The sequence below is a fragment of the Rhipicephalus sanguineus genome, chromosome 9, assembly GCF_013339695.2.
Source record: "Rhipicephalus sanguineus isolate Rsan-2018 chromosome 9, BIME_Rsan_1.4, whole genome shotgun sequence".
In the NCBI taxonomy this organism is placed as follows: Eukaryota; Metazoa; Arthropoda; class Arachnida; order Ixodida; family Ixodidae; genus Rhipicephalus; species Rhipicephalus sanguineus.
In genome coordinates this window covers 13,314,767-13,339,616 of record NC_051184.2, presented here as the reverse complement: position 1 = coordinate 13,339,616, position 24,850 = coordinate 13,314,767, and the positions used below count along the sequence as shown (strand labels likewise).

The 24,850-nt window shown below is 49.4% G+C and overlaps 1 protein-coding gene across 5 annotated transcripts in view; it reads left to right on the top strand.

The window, feature by feature from the left end:
* The window catches only part of LOC119404609 (histone-arginine methyltransferase CARMER), a 130,604-nt gene that overhangs the window by 52,416 nt on the left and 53,338 nt on the right, over nucleotides 1-24,850 (top strand). For all 5 annotated transcript variants that reach the window (XM_037671169.2, XM_037671172.2, XM_037671168.2 and 2 more), the window contains exons 6-7: nucleotides 4,930-5,107; nucleotides 15,484-15,574. In XM_037671169.2, the coding sequence (XP_037527097.1) occupies nucleotides 4,930-5,107; nucleotides 15,484-15,574 (269 nt within the window). The remainder of the gene's footprint in view (nucleotides 1-4,929; nucleotides 5,108-15,483; nucleotides 15,575-24,850) is intronic.

The following is a 24,850-nucleotide window of genomic DNA, read 5'->3' as shown; positions in this document are numbered from 1 at the left end:
AGGCATCTAAGGCTTTAGCCTTAAAAAAAGAAAAACCAAAGAAAATGAAACGATAACAGTGCAACATCATGTATGCCTTACTTCATGTTACAAGCGATCACTCGAAAACAAACGATTCTGAGTTCAGAGCAACTGATTGCACGCGACTGCGGGAGAAAAGAGGCTTGCTTTACCCGTCTGGTCATCTCTTTATATTTATTCAAGAGATGAACAGACTCTCTATTTAAGTACTCCGGAGCTTATTGGTGGATGCTATATTGAGGTCATCAGGAAAAAGCGGGAAATTACGGTCGGGTGCCCTCTTGGCGCTCACTCAACTGCTGCGGAAACAATTGTGTTTTATGTAATTACTCGTCCACATCTTTTTGTAAAGTCTCTGAACCGGGCGAACGCTAACCTCCGAGAACCGTGAAAACATCTGAAGTTGAGAATGAGTTGCTTGAAACTTTTCATTTTGTATGGTGAAGGCTTGGAGCAATGCACGCATCTGAGGCGAACGTTTCATACTGACGTTCGGCGATCCAATGCAACATGAGATAATATATACAGTAGACTCCCGTTAAGACGAACTCGAAGGGACCGCGGTCATCTGTTCGTCTCATCAGGAGTTTGGCTTATCAGAAGTGCCCCCAAAAAGAGAGATGCTAACATGCCAAGTGCATCCAAATATGTTACTTGAAAACACTGAATGGAGTAGACTTACAGTGGGGGCAAAAAGACAAGAAAAAGCATTTATTTGGCTCATCTAGATAAAAACTATGCCTTCAAGCAGATTATTTACACGAATTGTACGAGCAGCTGATTTCGCGGGTTCAAAAATAAAAAATGTCTTGAATATACCGCTACCGCATTTTAATAATAAAACTGTAGCACGCTCCTATGTTGACAATTACAAAAAAAAAGAGAGAGAAAGAGAGAAGCACAATTTTCCTTCAAAGAATGTAAAATTTATTGTCCTGGCAGTTCGTTTTCTTCTGTGAGCCTGTTTTGCTGGCTCTAAGATCACTTCTGGATACGCCTCGGTCGCGTGCTGTTGCCTTGAAAAAGTCATGATACGCTGAGTTGCTTAAGCAAGTCTGCAAGGTTTTCTTCGAGATCCGGATATTTTCCCGTTTTCGGACCGTAGTAACTTTTCCTGATAGACGTGCAGCTGAAGATATCGCATCGCGCTACTCACGGTCACAAGCCTCGCGCACACGAAAAAGTCACGACACAGCTATATTCGGTGTACATAATAGGCTTCCCTTGTCGTGCACTTCCATAATCAAAATGGCTCATCACAATTTGTACTTCACTGGGAACAGATACAAAGCACACAGGTCCTACAGGAACCACTGCGATGACAATGCACCTGACCCCCCTGACTTGAGTAATGTGGTTTGAGACAATTAATGTGGTTTGAGACAATTTTTGTTCCCCTTGTCGCTTTTTCTTTATCACTCCCCTTGCTTGCCCCTCTCCCCTTGCTTGCCCTTCTGTTGTCCTTTGTACTCCAGCTGGAGTACAAGACCAGAGGGGGAATACAAAAGGACGCAATGGCTTGGGGTTCCCAGTTGTAAATCCCCCTACTCTTTTTGTTGCTTTCTTTGCTGATAAAGCCCGCACCTCCCCCATGGGGATACCAGGGTCTTTGCTCCTGGGAGCCCCTTTTTTTTCCTTTTTGCTTTTTCTTGGTCGTCTTAACAGAAGAGTACAGTTGGGTGGTTCTTTGTCTTAAAGGGGTCATGAAGCACCCCTTGGGCTGATTGAAAAAACACATCCTGCGGAAAGCTGACACGGCTATGAACTGCTCTGCCAAATATTACAGTCGTGCGCGCCGCGTAATGGCCACAAGCGGAGCGCGAAGTTGCCGTTTCCCCAGGCACCCTCTTTTCAAACAGAGGCCGGTTCTCACTCTCGTCGGTGGGCGGGGCGTCTGTCCGCTGTACGTCGCAAGAGACATAGCATGCTTATTGGCCGATAGCCGACGTAAATCGAGAGCGGCGTTCGGATCAGATGCGCTTCTTGCCGCGGGGTGCCGCCACTTGCCGGCGCCGCACTCCTCAGTACACGGTAGCCGCACTCGCGCAAGCGAATCACAGCGGGAGAGCGATCGCGTTTCATGACGCGCGCTGGCGTAACTTCTTTCCCCCATGCCATCCCTCCCTGTCTAGCTTCCAGTGCGCTCGTCGGCACGAGAAAAGAGAGAAAGCGCTGGGAGCGTGCGCCAAACCCCCGTAACTCCGCTGATTCTTGACGGATTCGAGAAATTTTTGCGGCAATCGATTCGGGAGGCAGTACACTCCGATACTGAGGCCATTAGATCATTACTTGGAAAAGTGGTTCATGACCCCTTTAAGGGAATTTTTTTTTGCATTGAGTCTATGGGAAACCAAACAAACGGTTCTCTGTTGCGAGAATAGAATTCGTCTTAACAGGTGTTCACTGTATATATATGTGTGTGTGTGTGTGTGCGTGTGTGTGTGTGTGTGTGTGTGTGTGTGTGTGTATTATCGCATGTTGCATTTTTTCAGGCTAGGTACAAAAGGGATCTCTGCATTTCAACAATTTTCTTAAGTGATTGAGATATTACATTTTCATTTGTCAATTCCTTACCATATTTTCGTTCAGGCAGCTTGTACAGCAAGAATGGGGGCATTTGTAACTTTGTTTCATGATATCTGGATATTTGTAAAGCATTTTCTATATTACGCCTTTTATGCAAAAAAACTTGTGGAATAAGGTTAGCTTACCTGGCATTGCTTTTCTTTCAAATGCAGTGATTCCACTCCTGTGCCAACTGCGCCAAAGTGCGCCAAATTGTATTTACTGCGCCATCCTGATGATATCGACGAAAATTGCGCCAAACTGCGCCAAAGTCTTGGTTTTGGGGGCCTCTGTCACCGGCAATCACACCGCCAGCGCGTCAGAACATGTGCAGCTTGATCTTGGGGCTGCCAAAGTCGCAACCATGGACCAAGAATTATTGCGCTGAATAAATAGCGCTCGCGTGTGCGTCCCTGGTAAGCCACGATGCCATGCACGGTGCCAACGCAGCTTCTGTTCTTCAAGTCGGCTCGACAGCAAAACGCGCTCTCCGCAGACTCGTGACGTCTAGGCCTATCGGTAGCGAGAAAGTGCGACGGCGATTCATCGGTGGATGTCGTCTGTTCGAGAAACGCTGCTGATAGCTCGTTTCAAGTGTCGCACGGCATGCAAGGAAATCAATGTTCAGTAATAACTACATGCGTGCCGCTAAAATGTCTGTCACTTCTGTTTCTGGACATCGCGGAATGAAATCTGGCATCGCTAGCAGTAAATATATGTACCATACCGAATTTTCCTTGCTTCGCGTTTATGGAAGAGCACGCGAACGGTGGGAACGCGTTGACACTTTTCCTCAGATATACTTTATCCATGGATCTTCATCCAGAAGAGCCTTTTCGTAATTCCATCCACCAGCACATCCGAGTTTGTAATCACTCTGCGGTAAATACCCCCTAAAAGGCCCTGCCCTTTCGAGCTCACGTGCTAGGGTTCCAATTCGAATTTTTGCTTGCTTTTTTAAAAACGTAATCTCATTAATAAAAGCATATCTCCTGGTCGGAGCAGCCGCAAATGCGCAGCTGTCAGTAGCGGGCCCGTCGCTGACGGCCCACAGTGAAGCAGCTACGTTATGTTACACGTCCACCCCTCGCTTTCCAGGGTCAATAGCTGACTGTTAAAAAAACTCAGTTTCGCTTAAGGGCGAAGCAATGAATGCGATACGAACAAATTGTATTGCTAAACGAAGTAAGGCTAGCAGCTAACTCTTTTGGATCCGATCTCGCGTAACTCAACAAAACGCTGGTTTAAGGGAATATGGCCGCTCCAGGAACCGAAGCGTTTTCGTGCTCTGAGTTTTCTAAACGCGAAGTAAGCGTTGAGAGCACAGCAAGTTTACGAACAGTCTCCTGATGTCTCGAGATAGCGCGCGCGCAAGCGACTGCGTCCTTCGAACGATGCTGCCCCCTCCCCTACCCCCCCCCCCCCACTCCGCTCCCCTGGCGTCCCTTCGCGCTTCTTACGAAAGACGGGCGGGGCGTTTCCTCTCTATTTGATGAGCGATCGACGGCAGGCCCGCACGCGGGAAGATGTTATCTCATGTGCTCTCCGTGCAACGGAGACAGACGGCCGGCTAGTTTAATCTCCGCTTCAGCTGCGTTCGTCGCCAGCGCTCGCGAGCTTTTACCCGCGGCTAGAATGCGCATGGTGATCTTATTAATTTAGACTTTATACGGAAAATTACGGCAATGGCGACGGCAAAGATCCGCTGAGAGTGTCCATATAATTGCTATCACAATAAAAATTTTAAAAAAAATTTGAGAAGCCATTTCACTCTGTGAAGTGGATGATAAGCGAAGCTGTTTCGCGCGTGGCACAGAGGTGACATGGTGGAGGACAGTTTGGTATGCCAGGCTGTTAACGTTCAATATGCAATATTAATGCGAAAGCCTTATATGCTTTATCAAACACGAAAATTGACCGTCGGCGGCGTCAATTGATTGATGCAAAAAATAATGATGTGATGGCGTCATCATCACGTAATAGATCGTCAAAACCTGTGACGTCATCATGACGTCAGAGTCGCTGAGTTTATTCTCTGTATATATATTGTAAATATATTCTCCCTGTAACAATATATCGTGATGTCGTGTGATGACGTCGTCACATGACATCGTCGCTTTGCACTGCTTCCGGGGATCGGTGCACCGGTCATGGAGGCAGTGCAAAACCAGGTGAGGTGCAGGAATGTTCAGAGTCACGTAATTATGGTTCCACTGTATTTGAAAGGCCTTATAATTGAAGTGCCTGTTTTTTACAAAGAAAAGTTGCAGGTTGTATATAATTGAAGAAATATTTGAGCTTTTTATGCAGTGTAACTATATTGGGGGAATGTGTGTTCTGCAGTGCCTGGTCTACCATAACAAGGTATCTGACAAGGTGGTGGTGATTCCGGGCAAGATTGAAGAGATCACACTGCCTGAACCTGTGGATGTGATTGTGTCGGAACCTATGGGCTATATGCTGTTCAATGAACGAATGCTAGAGACCTACCTTCATGCCAAGAAGTGGCTCAAACCCCAAGGTGAGTCAGGCCCGTCCCCCCTCCCCCGCCCCTTTTTTAAGGTGGGATGCAGGGATCAAACTGTGAAATTCTTGTAAAAAATTTAATTTTAGATAAGGGTAGATTTGGATTCTGCATGACCATTTCTATCACACCTACAAATATTTCCGCCGAAAACACTCCAGAAGTGTGCTTAAAAAATGTTTTTCTGACCGTGGCACGCAAAAAGCGGGCTGACATCTGTGCGAAAATGGCAGATTTCCAAGCGCAATACTTCTGCACCTTCGCCGCTCATGGAAATTTTGATGTCACTGGAAAGCTTGTTTCACCGCAGTACTTCTCCCGGTCAAAAATAAACGATCAAAAATAAACACACAAACATGAAAAGTACGACAACATCCGCGACGCCATAGATAGGCGCCGATTGGTCGCTCCAGTCTTGTAGTACTGAACATGCCCTGTGAGTGGCTGCTAAAACGAGCGCCTTTGTGCTGGGCGTCTGCTTTGCGCACGCTTTGAGAAAACTGTGTTGTTGTTTCGTTTCTGTGGCGGTGGATGACGATGCGGTGACAGCTCTTCAGGATGACTGAATCGATGACTGACAGTGACACCGAACACCTGGGCCCATCGACTAGCCACAACATCGCGGTGCGGTTCGAACGCAAGAGACGTTTTGTTTCCATGCCGGCAGATGAGGATGCAGTGACAGCTCTTCAGGATGATTGTGAATCGATGACCGGCAGTGACACCAAACAGCTGGGGCCATCGACTAGCCACGACATCGCTGTGCGGTTCGAAAGCGAGAGAAGTTTCGTTTTCGTGGTGGTGGATGACGATGCGGTGACAGCTCTTCAGGATGACTGGGAATCGATGACTGGCAGTGACACCGAACACTCGGGGCCATCGACTAGCCACGACATCGTGCTGCGGCTTGAACGCGAGAGAAGTTTTGCGGTGGCGGATGACGGCATGGTGCCAGCTCGGTGAACGGTGAACCTCAGTGGAAGCTGTGGGAGAGCACACGCGCCCATTTCCTTTCCTTAAGGCTGGCGCGATCGCGAACTGACGGTGGTAGCCGAGGGACCACTAGGAGAGGAGCACCGTCGCCCTTTCCTGCCGGACAACCCCTTCTTCCCCGTCACTCCGCGCGCCAATCCTCGCTTCCCGGCTCGCGGGAAAGGGAACTCGCCCTGCGAGGGAAACAACCCTCGTGGTGGGGAGGGACACGGGAGGTGAACAAAACTGCCGACCAGGCAGGGAGACGGTCTCTGGTACCCTGCTGACCGGCGAAGGAAGAGCTCACCGCCCCGAGACCCGCGAGCCGATCATCGACCGAAGGTGTAAGCCATACCCTTTGTTTTTCTACGAGAGCGGACTATCCCTCTACGCGACATTTACGCGTTATTGCTAGCGTAGCAATAAAGTGTTGTTTATTGTTCTAGCCTGTTGCCTTATTCGCCCGAACCCGTCGTAGCTGCGATGACGCGCGCTACGGGAAGGGGACGTTGACACGGTACGACTATTTGCGGCTGGGACCGGAGCTAGGCTTCTGCACCAGCCGTACGTAGAGCGGACCCCTTCATCTGGCGCCCAACGTTAACGAATTTGGCAACGCGGCTAGTTTTGTGGACGCGAGCGACTACCGACGCTCCGTCAACGTAGGACAACGGGCATGTCTGAATTCCAGGATTTGTTCATGTTGTCTGATGTCGCGTCGCAGAATGTCGATCCTATGGCTAACGCGGGGGCATTGTTTGGACTTTCCGACAGCGTAAATTTTGGTTGTTTCACGCGGGACAACCAAGGTGTTGCAGCGACCGCGTTAGGAGAGATTAGGCCTACGACGGAGAGCGCCATGCCGGGCGCCCCGTCACCTCGCGACGCGAACAGCGAGATGCCGCCACATGTTGCTTCGGCACAAGCCGCAGATGTGGTCGCGTCTTCGGGCAATAGTGTGCCCTCGAGCGAGGTACTCTTGCAGAATGCACTGTCAGTTATGCAGAGCTTAGCCAGCGCGTTGCAAAACACAGCGCAGCCTCCTTCGCAAAGTGCGGGACCACGTGTCAAGGTAGACATGCCTACCTACAGTGGCTACCACGACTGCAGGAGTGCGAATGAGTACCTCGACCGACTGCTCTACTATCAGCAAGCAATGGGGCTTCCCGACGCCGAACTTCTCGCGCGTGTGGTCCCGGTGTCGCTGACAGAGCAAGCGGCCCGATGGTTCCGACTGACCGGACATCGCGCCCGCACGGTAGAAGAGTTCCGCGAGAGCTTCCGCGACGAATTCCTTCCGGCGAATTACGAGTGGCGTTTGAGGAGGGAGTTGGAGCTACGCACCCAGCATCCGGACGAATCCTTGCTGGAGTACGTACGGGCGATGGACGAACTGTATCGCCTCGCTAACCCTCTCGCCACCAACGCGGAGAAAGTCGAGCGCGTTACACGGCAAGCGCACCCGACTTTTGCGGCTCACTTCAGGGGATGCAAGTTCGCAGACCTAGAAGAGCTCGCCGCCGAAGCGAAGCACATACAAGGGGACATCCTCGCGGCGCGAGCGTACCGCCCGCCTCCACCCGCAGCGCAGTCACTCGAGCCTCGCTGCGCGTGGAACGGTGGCGCGGTCAGTTCAGAGGCGTTTAGGGGTAACGCGTCAGCATCGTTCGCTGATGAGCACGTACCGCGCGGTTGGGAACTGTCAGACCGCGCTTTGGACCCCTACGCTTACGCGCTTCGTACGGCCCGTGCTGAGCCTGCACGTGACGTTCCGCGGCAGGAGCACGTGGTCGAGACGAGCCCAGACGAGCGGCGCAACGCGGAGCGAGGCCCGCCGGATCGTGGCGACGAGCGCCCGGGCCGGCGTGGTTTCCGCGGTCCTTGCTACCGGTGCGGCGCACCGGGGCACATCGCCCGCGAATGCGGCCGCACGCCGGTTCAGGAGCGAACACGCGGTTCGGGAAACGGTCGACGCCGCCGGTGAACCACGTCGGGCACCGCGCGGCGATCAGTAATCCTACCGATGCGCTCGGATCACTAGCACCTACAGTCTGTCGCGCAGGTAATGCCGTAGACTCGCCCGCACCGCTAATCGAGTTAACGATAGCTCGAAAGAAGTTTGTAGCACTTTTGGATACTGGGGCAAGCGCTTCATTATTTGGGGACGAGGTGTTGCACCATCTCTGCGAGAACAATATCCGCTTGAGACAAAGCAACATCACCTTCCGCCTTGCTTCGGGCACAGCGCAATCGAGCGGTGCGGCTAGACTTGTGATCCGCTGGGAAAGACGCGTGAGGCGACAACGCTTCGTCCATCTTCCCGGGTTGACAATGCCTCTAATCCTGGGTCGAGACTTTCTCGCCAAGTCAGGGATTGTCATTGACATTGCAAGAGGAGGTTACCGAGAGCGCGACGGAGACGCGCTAAAGCTTTTCTCGAAAGCACCCGCATTGACAACGGCATGCCAATCGCAGGGAGCAGCGCGAGTGAGAGAGGAGGAAAGCGCGCGGAGTAAGCGAGTAACCCCGCCAGAACAATGTGCCGCGGTACAGGGAAGGTCAGTGCACCCGCTTTTGGCAGAAGCACACAGCATGCCAGAAAGGGAAAGGGTGCAGCTGTCGTCGCTGTTGTACGAGTACGACGCGATTTTCACTGACCGCCCGGGCCGCACTACGCTGGTCAAGCACACAATTGACACGGGTGACGCACGACCTTGGAAATGCAATCCCCGACCAATTAGCTTGGCTAAGCGGAAAGCACTGGACGCCGCCTTGGACGAACTCATCGACACAGGCGTGGTCGAAAGGTCAAACAGCCCATGGGGTTTCCCGGTTGTTCTAGTTCCAAAGAAGGATGATACATATCGCCTTTGTGTAGACTACCGCAGGCTGAATGAGGTTACGAAGAAGGACGCATACCCTCTTCCATCCATTTCATCGTTAGTATCCAACCTAGGCGGGGCGAAGTACTTTACGACGCTCGATGCTGGTCGTGGATATTTTCAGGTCGAAATGGACGAGCGGGACAGAGAGAAGTCAGCTTTCACATGCCACAGGGGACTTTTTCAATTCAGGAGAATGTCTTTTGGCTTGGTGGGGGCTCCCGCTACTTATCAGAGGCTAATGGACCAAGTTCTGGGAGATGCAAAGTGGCAGCACGCCCTCGCATATCTAGACGACATAGTGGTTTACTCGAAAACGTTCGATGAGCACTTGCGCCACTTAAGAGACGTTCTAGAAAGGCTGAGGTCTGCGGGCATCACTCTGAACCCGAACAAAGCTCAGATAGCGGCGACCCGAATAACATTGTTGGGATTCACGCTTGACGAGGGTCGCATTTTGCCGAATAAGGGTAAGCTTGAAGCGATAGTCAGCTATCCGTCGCCGAAAGACATCGGCGAGCTGAGGCGCTTTCTGGGGATGGCGAACTTCTATCGCCAATTCATTCCAGACTGCGCGGCAGTGCAGGCGCCTTTGACAAAGCTCTTGAGGAAAGGCGAGCGTTGGGCTTGGGGTCAAGAGCAGGAGGCCGCACTGCGGCGCCTCACTAAGTTGTTGGCTAACACGGCTGAACTGCAGCTACCCGATTTGAACAGGGAGTTTGTGATTCAAACAGACGCAAGCGACCTGGGCTTAGGAGCAATTTTGCTTCAGGAGCATGGAGGTGCCCTCCGACCGATTGCGTTCGCGAGCCGTTCGTTAACGCCGGCGGAGAGGAACTACTCGGTAACAGAGAAAGAGTGTCTCGCGATAGTTTTCGCTCTCCGTAAGTTTGACTATTACATCGACGGAGTGGCGTTTGTTATTGAGACGGACCACATGGCGCTCACGTGGTTGAGGCGCTTGAACGAACCAAGTGGCCGCCTGGCTCGTTGGGCATTGCTTCTGCAGCGTTACGACTTCACCGTACGCTACCGCAAGGGCAAGAACAATGCCGCGGCCGACGCACTATCGCGTGCTCCAGTCCGTCACGAGACTGACCCGGAACGGACTGTGAGCGAGACACTCGAAGTAGCGCTAACGGAAACAGTAGAACAAACGTCAGTTCAAGGCAAAAGCGTGAACCACGTAGAGGCTGTTGTTAGCGCGGGGATTGTTTTCAGCAGAAGGGAGCTGTTAGAAGCTCAGCAGAAAGATCCGTTTTGTCGAAAGGTGTTCGACGGGCTCCGGGAGCCGGGTGGCGAGGCCACCGCGCACACGGGGGCAGCTGGTATTGCTGTCGGTGCGGAGCGCTCGGCAACAGCTGGTAATGCTGTGAGCGCGCTGGATTCTTATCTGCTGGATTCTGATGGCGTCCTGCTGAGGTACATCCCATCCGACGATGACACAAGTGAGTCATTCAAGGTCGTGATACCGCGCAAGTTGAGAGGAGCACTGCTTCGCTACTTTCATGACTCGTGCATTGCTGGGCATGCGAGCGGCCCTAAGACTTATGCTAAGTTGTGTCGCCTCGCTACCTGGCCAGGCATGAAGCGGGATGTAATTCGTTACGCCCGTTCATGCCACGTGTGCCAAAGCGTCAAGCCCCGAGGCGGACGACCGCCCGGCCTCATGCAGCCGATCAACAGTCAGACTCCCTGGCAAATCGCGGCATGTGACGTAATGGGACCGTACCCCACAACTCCTAGCAGAAACAAATTCTTGCTGGTGGTCACGGATCACTTCACTAAGTGGGTAGAACTTTTCCCCCTTAGAAAGCTGACGGCTCGTGTGATCTTGGATAAGTTGATGGAGGTTTTCACCAGGTTTGGTTTCCCTGAGCAGTTGATAACAGACAACGCGTCTTATTTTACTGCGAAGGTGTTTGTTGACACGTGCGCCGCGCTTGGCATTAAGCACAAGAAAACAACCACCTACCATGCTCAGTCGAACCCCACGGAACGAGTTAATCGCAACATCAAGCACATGCTTGTCGCGTTCTCTGAAAGGCACAAGGACTGGGATACCTACCTTCCAGAGATCGGGTTTGCGTTGCGATCGACTGTGAACCGCTCGACTGGGTATGCGCCTTCTTTTCTAAACCTGGGGAGAGAACTGCCGAATCCGATGGAGACTGTACTCGCGGATCGCAGTGGAGTGCCAGTGGCGTCATCAGCACGAGCTGAATACGCAGCGCAGTTGCGCGAGAAGCTAGCGGAAGTTTTACGTAAAGCACGCAGTAATCTCGGCACTGCTAGGGCACAACAGAAGGCGCAGTACGACCGCTCGCATCGGAACGTACACTACGAAGTGGGCGATCTGGTGCTGCGACGCCATCATGTTCTTAGCGACGCTAGCAAACAGTTTGCAGCCTCGCTGGCACCGAAATGGTCCGGGCCGTACCGAGTGCGAGAGAAGGTTTCCTCGCTTGTTTATCGGCTCGCGAACATGAAAGGCAAACCGAGCGGCGGACCAGTGCACGTATGCGACTTGAAACGTTACGTGTCACGGGAGGAGCATGGGGACGACTATCAGTCCCCCTCCGAGCCGCGGCCGGCGGCTGGGAACGCTCGAAACCGAGTGAAGAGCCCCGAGCCGCGGTACTTCTTGCGAAACAGGCGGAGACAACTCTGCATGGTAGGCCGCGTTTGATATGTTCTACGCGGGGTGCAACGATTCACGCGCAACATGATCTGCGAGTGTTAATCCTTTTCTGTGTCGACTTTCACCGAACAGATGGACCGACAGGGAAGCGTCAGTAGCCGCCGGGACGTCTCAGAGAGACCACCTCCCCGCGGCGAGCCCCCACACCCTCCTTCGTCGTCGCGGCCCCAGCGCGCCCAGACATCACAGCAGACGCCGTTGCGGAGGACCCCCCGCAGGCGACAACGCCGCCCGTACGCCCCGCCACTTGACCGCCGCTACCCGGCTGCCAGTTCTCAACCACCAGCCCAGCCGAGAGAGCCGGCCGCCTCGCCTCAGAGCCACTACCGGGATGTGGCCACCTGGACGAGCCAGGATGGAGTGGACCCCCCGGTGGCGTACGTCTCATCGAGGCCCTGGCGCCGGCAGGAGAGGGCCCGCGTTGGGACGCCTCCGGCCCGCCTGTACCGCCTTTTCCAGGGCAGGACGGTGGCGGACGCGGACCGGAGGGCGAACGGGGCCTGCCTCCCGGTGCCCGCAGGAACGCGGCTATGTCCGTGCGGCGCCGTAATGGTGCACGAGTCTCATGCGCAGAGTAAGCTGCACCGGCGCCGCACGGGAGACACCCTGCCACCGAGCCGCGACGCCTCTGAGGAACGCCCCAGCGAGGCGGCCAGGGCCATGCTGGCGCGGGCGGCCCGGGAGGCGGACTTCGCTCAGTGGCTACTAACTTTAGCCACTGGCCATGCGGCCAGAGCGGGTCCGCCTGAGGGGCTGCCGGCGGAGGCCGGGACGGCGGCGGTGGCGGCGACGGAGGCCGGGACGGCAGCGGCGACGGAGGCCAGGACGGCGGCGTCAGCGGCGACGGAGGCCAGGACGGCGGCGGCAGCGGCAACGGCGGAGGACACGACCGTGGCCGCGCTGGGGGCTGCGGCGACACCACTGGGGGCACCGGCGGCACCCACGGCAGAGCCGCCAGGGCAGGAGGGAATGGACGTAGACCACGCCCTCCTTGCCTTCCTCGATGACGAATAAAAAAAAAAAAAAATTTTTATTGTTCTCATGGTTCAGTCTCTGTCGTCCGAGGGCTTTCTTAAGGGGAGGAGGATGTGGGAGAGCACACGCGCCCATTTCCTTTCCTTAAGGCTGGCGCGATCGCGAACTGACGGTGGTAGCCGAGGGACCACTAGGAGAGGAGCACCGTCGCCCTTTCCTGCCGGACAACCCCTTCTTCCCCGTCACTCCGCGCGCCAATCCTCGCTTCCCGGCTCGCGGGAAAGGGAACTCGCCCTGCGAGGGAAACAACCCTCGTGGTGGGGAGGGACACGGGAGGTGAACAAAACTGCCGACCAGGCAGGGAGACGGTCTCTCGTGCCCTGCTGACCTACGAAGGAACATCTCACCGCCCCGAGACCCGCGAGCCGATCATCGACCGAAGGTGTAAGCCATACCCTTTGTTTTTCTACGAGAGCGGACTATCCCTCTACGCGACATTTACGCGTTATTGCTAACGTAGCAATAAAGTGTTGTTTGTTGTGCTAGCCTGTTGCCTTATTCGCCCGAACCCGTCGTAGCTGCGATGACGCGCGCTACGGGAAGGGGACGTTGACACGGTACGACTATTTGCGGCTGGGACCGGAGCTAGGCTTCTGCACCAGCCGTGCGTAGAGCGGACCCCCTTCAAAGCGTACTGTCAGGTTTACCTGAAACCTCGTTCTGTGTCCGCGGAAGCCGCCGAGAAGCAGGCGTGCAGTGTCCACGATACACTTTGCGTGGTGTCGACAACGGAGTGCAAGTTTGGGTTCGCACAGCGAACAGAGAAAGAATCGGCCCCAAAAGATGATGCGTTCACATTAATACAGGTTTGTGCAATGAATGTGTGCACTCTGCCCAAATTGTTATCAAAACAGTTTGTCTGTGCAGCATGGGACAGAATTAGGCCTAGCAGTATAACTGGTGCTTTTGTGTGCTTCTTGTGGCTCTATTTATTCACCTTGGCCATCAAACAGAAAATCTGAAGGAAAGGCTTTTGAGGTTAATATGAGAGCTATGCAAGCTATCAAGACCATTGGAAAAGGTCCCAGTGCCCTGAATGATTTCTGGGCTACAATGAACGTCTCACATTGTGGGCTTCATCAAAAGACCTATCTGGAACACCTAAATAAAATGTTCAAATCAGGAGCAGAAGAAGCTGCACAAAACATTTTCGCAGATGCTGTACTTGCAGTAAAAGATGCCTACAGCAAGATGCAGCCATCCAGCCCTAATAACATCACAGTAGTTTATGATGGCATATGGCTTACACGAGGCCACAGCTCTCACATTGGAGTAGGCTGCACTATTGAATTTCATACCGGGCTTGTGCTGGATTGCATTGTACTGTTTAACTTTTTCTAGGGTGCTGTCAGTGACCAGCAGAGAGTGACCATAGCTTTGTCACTTGGGTTGAGAAACATCAGTGTCAGAAAAATACAGATGGCTCTGGACCAATGGAGGCTGCACGGATGCTTTTCAGGCGCTGTTTCAGCAGCTATGGCCTTGGCTACGCAAATATTATATGTGATGGCGACAGCCGAACTTATCTTGCTCTCTGCAAGGATGAGGCTTTATAGCCCTGACTAAAGAAGACTGCATCAACCATGTGCAGAAGATCCCTGCACACTGGTGGCAGAGAAAAGGGAGCCATTGGGTGGAAGAGGTGGACTGATGCAGGACTTAATTAAGACTCACCAGCTACTATGGGTTAGCTTTGCGAAAAAACACAAGCGTCAGCGACATGCAATGGGCCATGGTGGCCACTTTTCACCACATCACCTCCACCAGCGACGAGTCTCATCATGAGCTGTGCCCACCTGGCCCTGATAGCTGGTGCAGACGACAGTCAGCACAGGCCAAAATGCCAGCACCACCTCACAAATATAAGCTGCCAAGATGCGTAGCGGAGGCATTGCTGCTGCCTGTACAATGTCTGCGTGACCCGCAACTGCTGGAGAGGTGCAGAGGCAACAAGACACAGAAAGCTTGCATTCAGTCACCGACTTCCAAGGACCGGCACGCTTCATTGTTTACAGTGGAAACAGCAGCACATGAAGCAATTGCATGCAAAAACTTCGGGAATTTGTGTGCCTTCACTGAAATCTGCAAGTCTGTGGGCATCAAACCTGGTTGCCTCACCTTTCAAAGAAAAAGGACCAGCAAAGACAGAAGGAGAGAACGGACATAAGAAGACCCCCACAAGCAAAGACACAAAATATTACAGTCCCGGGGCATTTTGATGGGCACGTAGGGGTGGCTGTGCAACTTTAAAAGCCAGTTTTCTCACAAGCGTGTTTTGACCTGACTGTCCTGCTTCCAGAAAGCATAGCACAACTATGGCTTGATGGGTTTTCACGAGGTCTGTTGCATTGTATTTCTTAGTGAATTCTCTATCGTGACATTTCTATGTTCGTGAATTACTATCTCATTTTTTTTACTCTTAAGTTAATTTGACATGACAATAACGACTGCATTTACAAGCGTGAACATAACGTTTTGTGTTAAAAGGAAAAAAAAACATAGCTTTGCAGGATGTCGCGACATCAACCATCCCAATGGCTAAAATATAAGAACAGATGTGGGCTTTTACTGTCTTTTCGTCACACCAGGCTTTCTGTAAGTTTGGTAGGACATATAAAAATGTATAATGCCAGAACTACTAGAGATATCTTGACTGAAACTTGGTAATTTGTCATTCACTGCCCTTCCCAATAAGCATGCCAAATGTCATTGCTCTGTGACAAAAAATAATTTCACCTCGGATCCCCACCTCCCCCCTTAATACTTGTTTTTTCCCTGTGCAGGCAAAATGTTCCCAACGCGGGGGGACTTGCACATTGCTCCCTTCTCGGACACCAGCCTATACATGGAGCAGCTCAACAAAGCCAATTTCTGGTCAGTGCCTAGTAGTCTGCCAAATGATGAGATAAAGAAATTGCAATTTTTAAAAAAAGGGTCCGCCAAATAATGAAATAACAATGAAATTTTAAGAAAAGGTATCTCTGCGTTAAAAGTTGCTTGTGGTTCTAAATGCCATCTTTATGGAAACCTTTTTAGGTTTTGACCTTAAAATGATCGCTTTGTGGCTGCCTTCAGAAGGGCACTTTATAAAAAACCATTCAGGTGTGTTATGGAAAAAAAGCTAAAACGTATTATAATGTTCAGCGGAACCCTGCTGATACTTCTTTCCTCGTAAAAACAAAACGCAAGGGCTGAAGAACAGGGGAAAATTAACAGCTGGTAAAACATAGTGTGCTCATCATGAAAAGAAAATGTCTTTGTGGTAATACAGTCGAACCCACTTATAACCATCCCACATATAACGATCTATCGGTTATAACGATGCACTTACGATTTTCCTATGCTAACCATTGAAGCTGCGTCCAGATATAGCGAACATTTTTCAAAGCCTCCTACTTTTACAACAAACACTTCAGACACGGTCGCGGTAAAAATATGGCGCATACGAAGTGAAAAAAAGTTAAAACATGCCTTCTAAAGCGTGAAAGGGGCGCGCGCTTGCGCGTGCCCTGCTCCAGTTTACTCGCGACTAAGATACCCAGATCGGCGAGCTCCGCACGCAGATTTTGGATGCTGCGAGCGACGTCGCTCACTTTTCAGGAGTTTCTTCAGTGGTAGAATGGCAGTGAGGGGGAAAAAAAATAGTAGGCAGCATGAAGCCTTGCAGTCAGCTTTCGCACAGTAACCTTTTCTGACGCCGTTCTCTGCCGCTACGACCGCCTGCGATGAACCAAACAGTGCCTTGGAACGCAAGAAGGCATAAATGCAAGAAGTGATGACCACGATAACTTTTCATCGCAAAAAGGTTCTCTGCGTCCCTAAACTCATCGACGCCACAATGTGCCGCGAAAAGTCGTCCTTCTTTTCGGTAACAGCAGAGACCGGTCGATTGGTGATTACGACTTACGCGCGATTGCGGTGATGCCTACGCGGATAAGCATCAGAAAAGAGCGAAGGCGAGGTGGCAGCCGTCCATTAACGTGCCACTATGCCTTATAGCCGACAACCTTATCACAGTCATCTGTAGATATCTACTGCGGATGGACGGCGGTACGAGCGCGCCATGCTTAGCCATGCTGCCGTTCGCAAGTTCGCCGCCGCCGCGTCGTGCGAGACCGCTTTAAAGTGCGCGTCGCTTTGTAGAAATGAAAGTAGCTCGCTGTTGTTGAGCGGCGCGGGCACCGAGAAACGTCGATGCACTGACAGCGAGTGTATACTGCGTGTTTGACTAGGTGACAACTGATGTGCGCCGCGCATCATCGTGCAGGGCCGTGAGAGCATCGCGGAGACGTCGAATGTGCGTTGCTTGGAAAATGCTTGTTTTCGCCGTGTTGAATGAAGAGGCTAGTCGCCGCACCCGTGCATGGTCCGCAGTGAAGCAAGCACGAAGAACGTACAAACGCGTGCATACGGCATACAGAAAACGGCGCGGCAGTGACTCTGTGACCCGAGTAGGCAAAGCACTGCACGCAACTAGCCAGGGATGATCGGCTCCACGTCGCGGTACTGCGCTTCGGTGAAACGGTGTCAGCTCATTGCAAAGGCGGTTAATTCACTCGTGAGCACGCAGCGGGCGTCGCTTCGCGACGCGAAAAGGCTTAGCTTGTCACCGAAGGGGTTGTTAGCACTTTAATAAAAGTGCACAAAGAAAAAAAAAATGGCTCGGCCTCTAAGCGCACGTATTTAAGGGCGAGTCCATATACAACGAACTACTGATATAACGACCACTTGTCGCGACACTTTCGAGTTTGTTTAAACGGGTTTGACTGTATGTACTAGGACCTTTACCTGCCACGTTGGTGTAGTGGTTACGGTGCTCAAATGCTGACCCGAAGGTCGCGGGATCGAATCCAGGCCGCGGGGGCCGCATTTTCGATGGAGACGAAAAGGCTTGAGGCCCATGTACTTATATTTAGGTGCTCGTTAGAGAACCTCAGGTGGTCAATATTTTCAGAGCCCTCCACTACGGCATCCCTCATAATCATATGGTGGTTTTGGATCGTTAAACCCCAGCAATTATTAATTATTATAACTAGGACCTTTGCACTGCCATCAGTGCTGAGGAACTTACAGGCCAAAAACAAAAACTTTTATCATTTCAGGTGGCTGCATTCCAATTGAGATCTTATGGCATGGTTTCTCATTATCCTAGCTGATTGTGCAGCTTTATGCTTGAAAAAGAAGCATGCGAAGTTTCAAGGGGAGATGCTACCCGAAAAAAGAGTTTCTTTAAGGGGAGACACTGCTTCTGAAACGTTTTTTTGTTTTTGAACATATCATTATGAAACTTTCACAGCTTACGTATTTTTATGTGCTGATTTCAAATATGCAATTTTTGTTTTAGTGCAGTATGTAGTTTTGACACTATTAAATAGTTCTTGTATTGTTAGGAGCTGGCCTTATTTCTAAACTGTGAGAGTTATCAGGCAAATCGGCATATCACAATAACCTGGAATGAATACTGTATGCAATAAAACAAGAATGGATGTTCTGGGCCCATTTGAACAAAAGTTATGGTACGTTGAACACTTGGCAAATGAGCAATGTTGAGCTGGGTCAAACTGGGATCAAGCTGGGAATGTTCAACATACCATAACTTTTGTTCAAATGGGCCTGGAACATCTGTTCTCGTTTTATTGCATACAGTATTCATTCCAGGTTATCGTGATATGCTGATTTGCTTGATAACTCTCACAGTTTATAAATAAATCTTGCTTCCAACAATATACATGAAATATTTGATATTTTGAAAACAGCATAGTGTACTAGAAAAATAATTGCATAGTTGAAATCGGGACATAAAAATACATAAGCTGCGAAAGTTTCATAAAAGTGTACAGTAATACCTCGTTAACTCCAACTCGCATATCTCGAAAAATCGGCTAAGTCGAAGTTTTCCGCGGTACCGAACAATTTCCCGTAGGTGCAATGTATTTATTGCCCTTTATCTCGAAGTATTTCCGTGCCCACTTTCGGTTATCTCGAAATCTCGACTGAGAATGGAACCGAAACTTCGCCGTCGAACCATTTCACAAAATACTAGCGGCAAAATGTCATACGTTTCACAAGGTTCGCGCGAGGCTGCCGCGTTTACGACGAAGTGGACACTGTTCCCGAAAGTAAAGTCGGAACCTAGCGGCATACCAACTCTGTCGAGCAACCCTGTGTCACGTCATGTGACGCTATAGACGTGTACATAAGCAGGCCCTGCAAAATAGCTCGGGTCGTACACGTTTTGTTTACCGTCAGAGAAGCGATTTCAGCATTTTATTTACGCAAGGCATGTCGCGCGGAATTTTTTCGTCGGCCGTGCGATGTGGTGAGGATAACGCCACCAAAGCAAAGCAAGTCACTGATGCTGCAAAGAAAGGTAGCCCTAATCAAAGAAACGGATTCGAAGCTCGAAGTTTCCGGACGTCAAAACGGCGCTGAATGTGTGGCATCGTGCGAGAGGAGCCCCTTCCAGTCACATCGACAGATAAGGCCGATTCTCTGGACTTAGCGGTGGGCTAAACTGATCTAGCCTGCAACATCGGCTGGTTTGACCATTTTCTTTTGCCAAACAACGTGGCGTCACGCACAGTGATCGCGGCAGCGTCGACGCAGCTACTCGAGGGGTGACGACATCCGCCGAAACAAGAAACATGCTTCGCTTGATGCGAAATAAATTGAGTGCAGCGGCGCGGATGATCGGCACATGCGATGTGTTAAGCAACTCGAGAAAGCTTTGCTAGGTGCAAGTGTTATAGAGAGGCAGACCAGCCTTAGTCGGTCTCTCTGCACTAAATAAAAAGGCAGTGCCGAAAAACACAGCTGGTTAATAGCGCTTGTATATCATTATTTTTCTTCAAAACCTTTACAAAGAGCCAGTTAGGCGCTCCTGTTAAGAAACTGGTCAGTAGGAATAACGTTTCTAGATAGAACTGAACTTCTCAGTGGAATTTGCCCAACTTTGCTTATCTCGAAAATCTGCTTATCTCGAAATTTTTTCTGGTTTTTACTACTTCGAGTTAACGAGGTATTACTGTACTCAAACACAAAAAAATGTCCTGAAGCAGGGTCCCCCCTTAATCTGTAGCCTAGGGCAATGAAATTTTAGCTGTTTACATCGTTTTTTTATGCTGATATTAAATATGTAGTCAGTTTTACAGTAAGTTGCATAGTTTTCATTTTGTACCATGACAGTGTGTAAAATGTAGCTCTTTTTGGACACACTTTTTCTGTCACTAAACTTTTATGGTTATGAGCCATTAATGGCTCATATTGCTCCACATTAACTGTAGAATGCAAATAACTAAGTGGAAAATGTGTATAAGACATGTTAATGAACAAGAAAAATTATAATGTGAGAAGTCTTAAATGATCAGCCAATACTAATTGCTTACATTAAGTTTGTAATAATTACATAAGTGATATCAGTAGAGGTGTGCGAATATTCGAAAGTTTCGAATATCAGTCGAATATTACATTTGCAAATTCGTATTCGATTCCAAAACAATGTGTTCGAGAAGTTTCGAATATTCGATCTTTTTGAATATTCGGTCGTATATATTACTGAAAAGAACTTCCAATTTTGCGTTGTTACGGTAAGCGCATGAACGGTCGACCAGTGATTACTAATTTACTACGATTCGGCACGAGTGCGGTGATGCCCACACGGATAAGCATCAGAAATACATGGGGGCGTGACGACGCCTACCGAAAAACGTGCCGCGCCACTTCTCTGTGACAAAACTATCAACGATCATTAACTGCCTGCTCGGCAGTGCGTGTGGCTTAGTGCTGTTGCCGCTGATGTAAGTGTACTGCACGCTTTCAAGAACAGGTGACGGCCCAAACACACCGTTCGCTGCCATGCCCTTGCGCGGGACCGCATGTCGCTTGCAGAAGTGAAAGCAGCTCGCCGTCGCTGCATTAGCCTGAGAACGTACTCGGTGCACTTTTGCTTGGTCCAGTGCTTTCCGAGCACGAAGAAATAGCGCTGCGCACGGACAAACGCGGACGTTACAACGAATGCCCCGGCACTTAACTGGATGAGCTTAGCAGGCGACGTGCTGCACACAACTAACAAGGGACGCTTGGCTCTATGCTGCAGAGGTACTGCGTCCCATGTGCAGCTGTAACGGTTTTCGCTAATGGATTGCTTTACGAACGTACGCGCAGGCATCGAAGAAAGCCGCATGAGTCGTCCGCGCAAGCATCGACGAATGCCGCATGAGTTGTCTGTCCGCTGTGCCGCGATGTCAGCCACTATACTTGTCATAGTTCCGAAATGATTCGGTGGTAGCGCCAGTAGTGGGCACTTTTGGTAATCTGTACTGCGGCGTCATTGACGTCATCACATATATTTCTTTCTAGCTAGCTGTGGCGTACGTCAGGCGATGAATATACCGCGTAGACTCTGCGTTCCCCACAGCAGGCCTTTAGAATCCATCGAACGCGCACCACACCCAGGTGTGTGTCCGTGCGATCTCGCCAATCTCGCTCTTTCGCAAGCTTCAGTTTACTGCCAGCAGCAGCGAGTGCACGAAGGCAGTCCTCAAAGTGTCGAAATAACACCTGAACTTTCTAGGCTTTCTCGCTTTGATCAGCTGGCTTTTAGAACAGAACTCGTTGCGCAGCTTCTTGAGATAGAGGACACCACACCAGCTTCTATCCCTCCCACCCCAGCTCGGCCACCCAAAGGTGTACCGCACAAGCCTGAACGATTGGACATATGCCGCAACTGTAAAAAGTGCTACCAAGAGAACAAAACTCGGCACATGGCAAACGTTTTCTGTCGCACCTGCAACGTCCATTTGTGCTTCACAACCAGAAACAGTTTCGGTGCCTGGCACATTGATCTCCCAGAGTGAACAATTTAGAGCTCGAGAAGTTCTTGAGCTATAACTTTCGTTTTTTTCACTCCTACTCCGTTACGCTGTTAAATATCTTGCATCTCTCATAATTTTTCCATAATTTTTTACTCTGAAGATATATCATTATGATGTTTGTTGTGAACGTACCTAATTATTTGTGTTTGTCAATTTTTGTTACATATTTAGATCTGCCATTTCTTTCGTCGAATGTACCTTTCAAACTCTACATCTAGTACTTGCATTTTGGTATGAAATATTTTGCTGTAAAATTTTTTTTTTCTTGAAAAAAAAAAGAATCTTGGGTAGGACCCACTGAGAACTTCACTATTTTGCTATGCATCATGCATTTTTTTTTTGTAACTCAAAGACAGCTTTATCGATTTTAGCCATTCCTCTAAATAATGTTGCCCTGTGATCATTAAACATTTTGCATATTTCGGAATTTCTCCAAAAACTTTTTGTCGGAGATATTGCTTCGTTTTTAAAAAAAAATTTGAAAATTTTAGATTTTTTTTGTATAGGAATTTTCTTGGCCAAATGAGTTTTTTATTGTTTTAAAATAAACAGCATTCAAAAGTATGTTCATATGTCTTTACTTTGATGTATTGCATGGCACTGTAAACCTAGTAGCAACGGAACAGCAAATTCCTAGTTGCAGCTTACAAAAATAGTCCAATTTTTCCGTGGTAAGGAAAGAGTTAAAAGTGATTTCAACCTATCTCCAGTTTAAATACAATCGTGATTTTTCGGTCATGAAAGTAGAGAAACTAAACTTGACAAAACAAGTAAAAACAAAAAAATATGAAAAAAAAATCGGTAAACAGAGGGTTTCGATAAGTGGACTTGTCTTCTTCAAGGCTGGAACTGATTTCCTTAGCTATCGTATGTGTATGCTTCGGGCCCTCTCCAGAGTGGGGGGGGGAAGGGGGGGGGGGGAGAGGCCGCTGTGATGAACTGTCACAAGGAAGGCGGAAAAAAAGAACAAAAAGCGGGGGGGGGGGGGTACATTTCGCTGAATGATTGTCAGTGGAAGCACGATGCATTTTAACAATAGTAGGTTTGAAATTCCTAGAAGAAGGGCTTAACTCTCGTTGGTTTCCGTTGTGTATGTACCATACTGAATCGATTCAAGAGCCCCCGTACAAACGTTAATGCCTGCTGGCTGGAGTGTATTGAACTTGTGAATAAGGTATGACTGCATATTTTCTGTCCCTTGGGGACCGGAAGTTTGACTGAAGTATGTAAAGTTTGAGATCTTCGAAGTTGTGACCTGCTACATTAAAATGCTGTGTCACTGCTTTGGGTAACTTCTTCGCCGTGTCCGCGCGATGCCCATTTAATCTAGCATTATCAGGTCCCGTTTCGCCAATGTTCCGTTTTTGACAATATGAACATTCGATCATGTAGATACTGTTTGAACTAGTGCAGGTAAAACTAGATTTTATATGATGGACGTAATCACTGTAATCACGTAATCAATGTAATTTTGGAAAAAACTTGTGTTTTTCGAGTAGCATCTCTCCTTAAAAAAAGTTAGTTTATTCAAAGTTATGAGCTTTTTTGCAACAATGGACAGCCAAAAATTGAGTTTAACGAAAAACAAGAATTGAGTTTTCCAAAGATTTAACTTGCATGACTGCAAAGTTGTAGTAGGCCCACCTGAGCTGTCCTGAGTTCTTTAGAGCCTCTTCTAGCTCTCTCAGGCGTGCTTTTCATTGACTGATAGTTTGCATGCCTTTTGTTTTTTCGGTCGCTGCTGAAAGAAGCAAGTGTAGTGTAGGAGCCAGGACCAATACGTTGAGTGTGTCACTTTTTCCATTGTTAAACTGACATATTAAATCGTAAAGCGCAAACAAAACTGTGCGCAAGCTCGCATCTTTTGGGGCACATTGCCAAAGCAGGCCATTAGAATGCTCATTTGCATTTTGTGTTTTGCCACAAAGACATTTTGTCAAAAGTTTGTCCGAATAGAGGTACTTATACACTGGCCTCACTTTGTCAGAATGTAGTTTGAAGGACTTCCCCCGTGCTTGCAGCAACCTGCTTCCAGAGCTCTTGCTCGGCTGATTGCGCATCAACGCTCGACGCATTAAGGGCACAGGCTGTGTCTAGGTGTTTCATCGGCTCAACCGAAGCGACTCGCCACTCTGGCCTGCTTCATTGTTTGTGCCTTTGCCCTGACTGCAGTACAGTAGCTACAACAAACGCGGCCACAATGAAAACATTTCGATTCCGCATCAACCGCCCATATAAAACAATGCGAAAAAGGTCCCTACACAAGGAATCATTTTTCTGGGTACTTCCGCTTCAGTGAAGTTCTCGTGAGTGATACCGCATTAGGAAAAGGCCCAGGAGTGCCGTGCAGTGTCATTGGCAGCACAGATTAGCTCCAGCAGCCAACAGCTGGAGCTAATTACAGAGGCCAAACACAGGACTTGGAGATTTTACTGACCAAACTTCTTGCATAGTTTCCACAGTGTTGCAGCTGATGTATGAAATGTGCTCCACTTGTAATGCCGTACACGACCACAAAATTTGGTGGAGCTGTTCTAGTAGTGTTTGCTGTTCGTAGAATGTGTGTTTGTCATCTTGCCTGAGGGATAATTCAGGACCCCGTTCAGTGCAGTACGGGTGCTGTGTTAGGTTGTGCTTTGTATGCTGCAAGTGTCAACATAGCAAGCTTGCTGTGTTTTTTCAGTGAGGACACCATGCTTCATTTGGCCGATAGGCAAGTACAGTGGAACCCTGATTATACAACTTTGAGGGGACCACGCAAAACTGTCGTATAATGTGGTCGTTGCATAATAGAAAAACTAAGAATATAGGCAATGACACACAGCCTTGCCCAAAAAACGGGTACAGACTGCCTGAATATGCCCACAGTACTACCCTGCACTTCTCCAAGGAAGGTAGAATAAATTATTTTTAAAAATGACAGCCAAGCATTCCATCATGAGACCTTGCGAATCATGTTTATTTTGAGCATGTGGCTTTGGTGAACTCCTCATGTGAAATGCAATGGCAAGCATCCAGGTGACATTTTCCAGGGCACTCTGCTTAGTTTTTAATAGCCACCTTGTACTCGTGATTTTAACCTATTTCCAGTTTAAATACATCCTTGATTTTTTTTTTGTCACAAAAGTAGAGGAACTAAACCTGACAAAACAAGTAAAAACAAAAAATATGTAATTTTGGAAAAACTTGCATTTTTCGAGTAACATCTCCCCTTAATTCGAACTGCCCCATTGCATAAATTTGGCTAATCCAAACAGTTTGCTTGTCCATGCTTGGA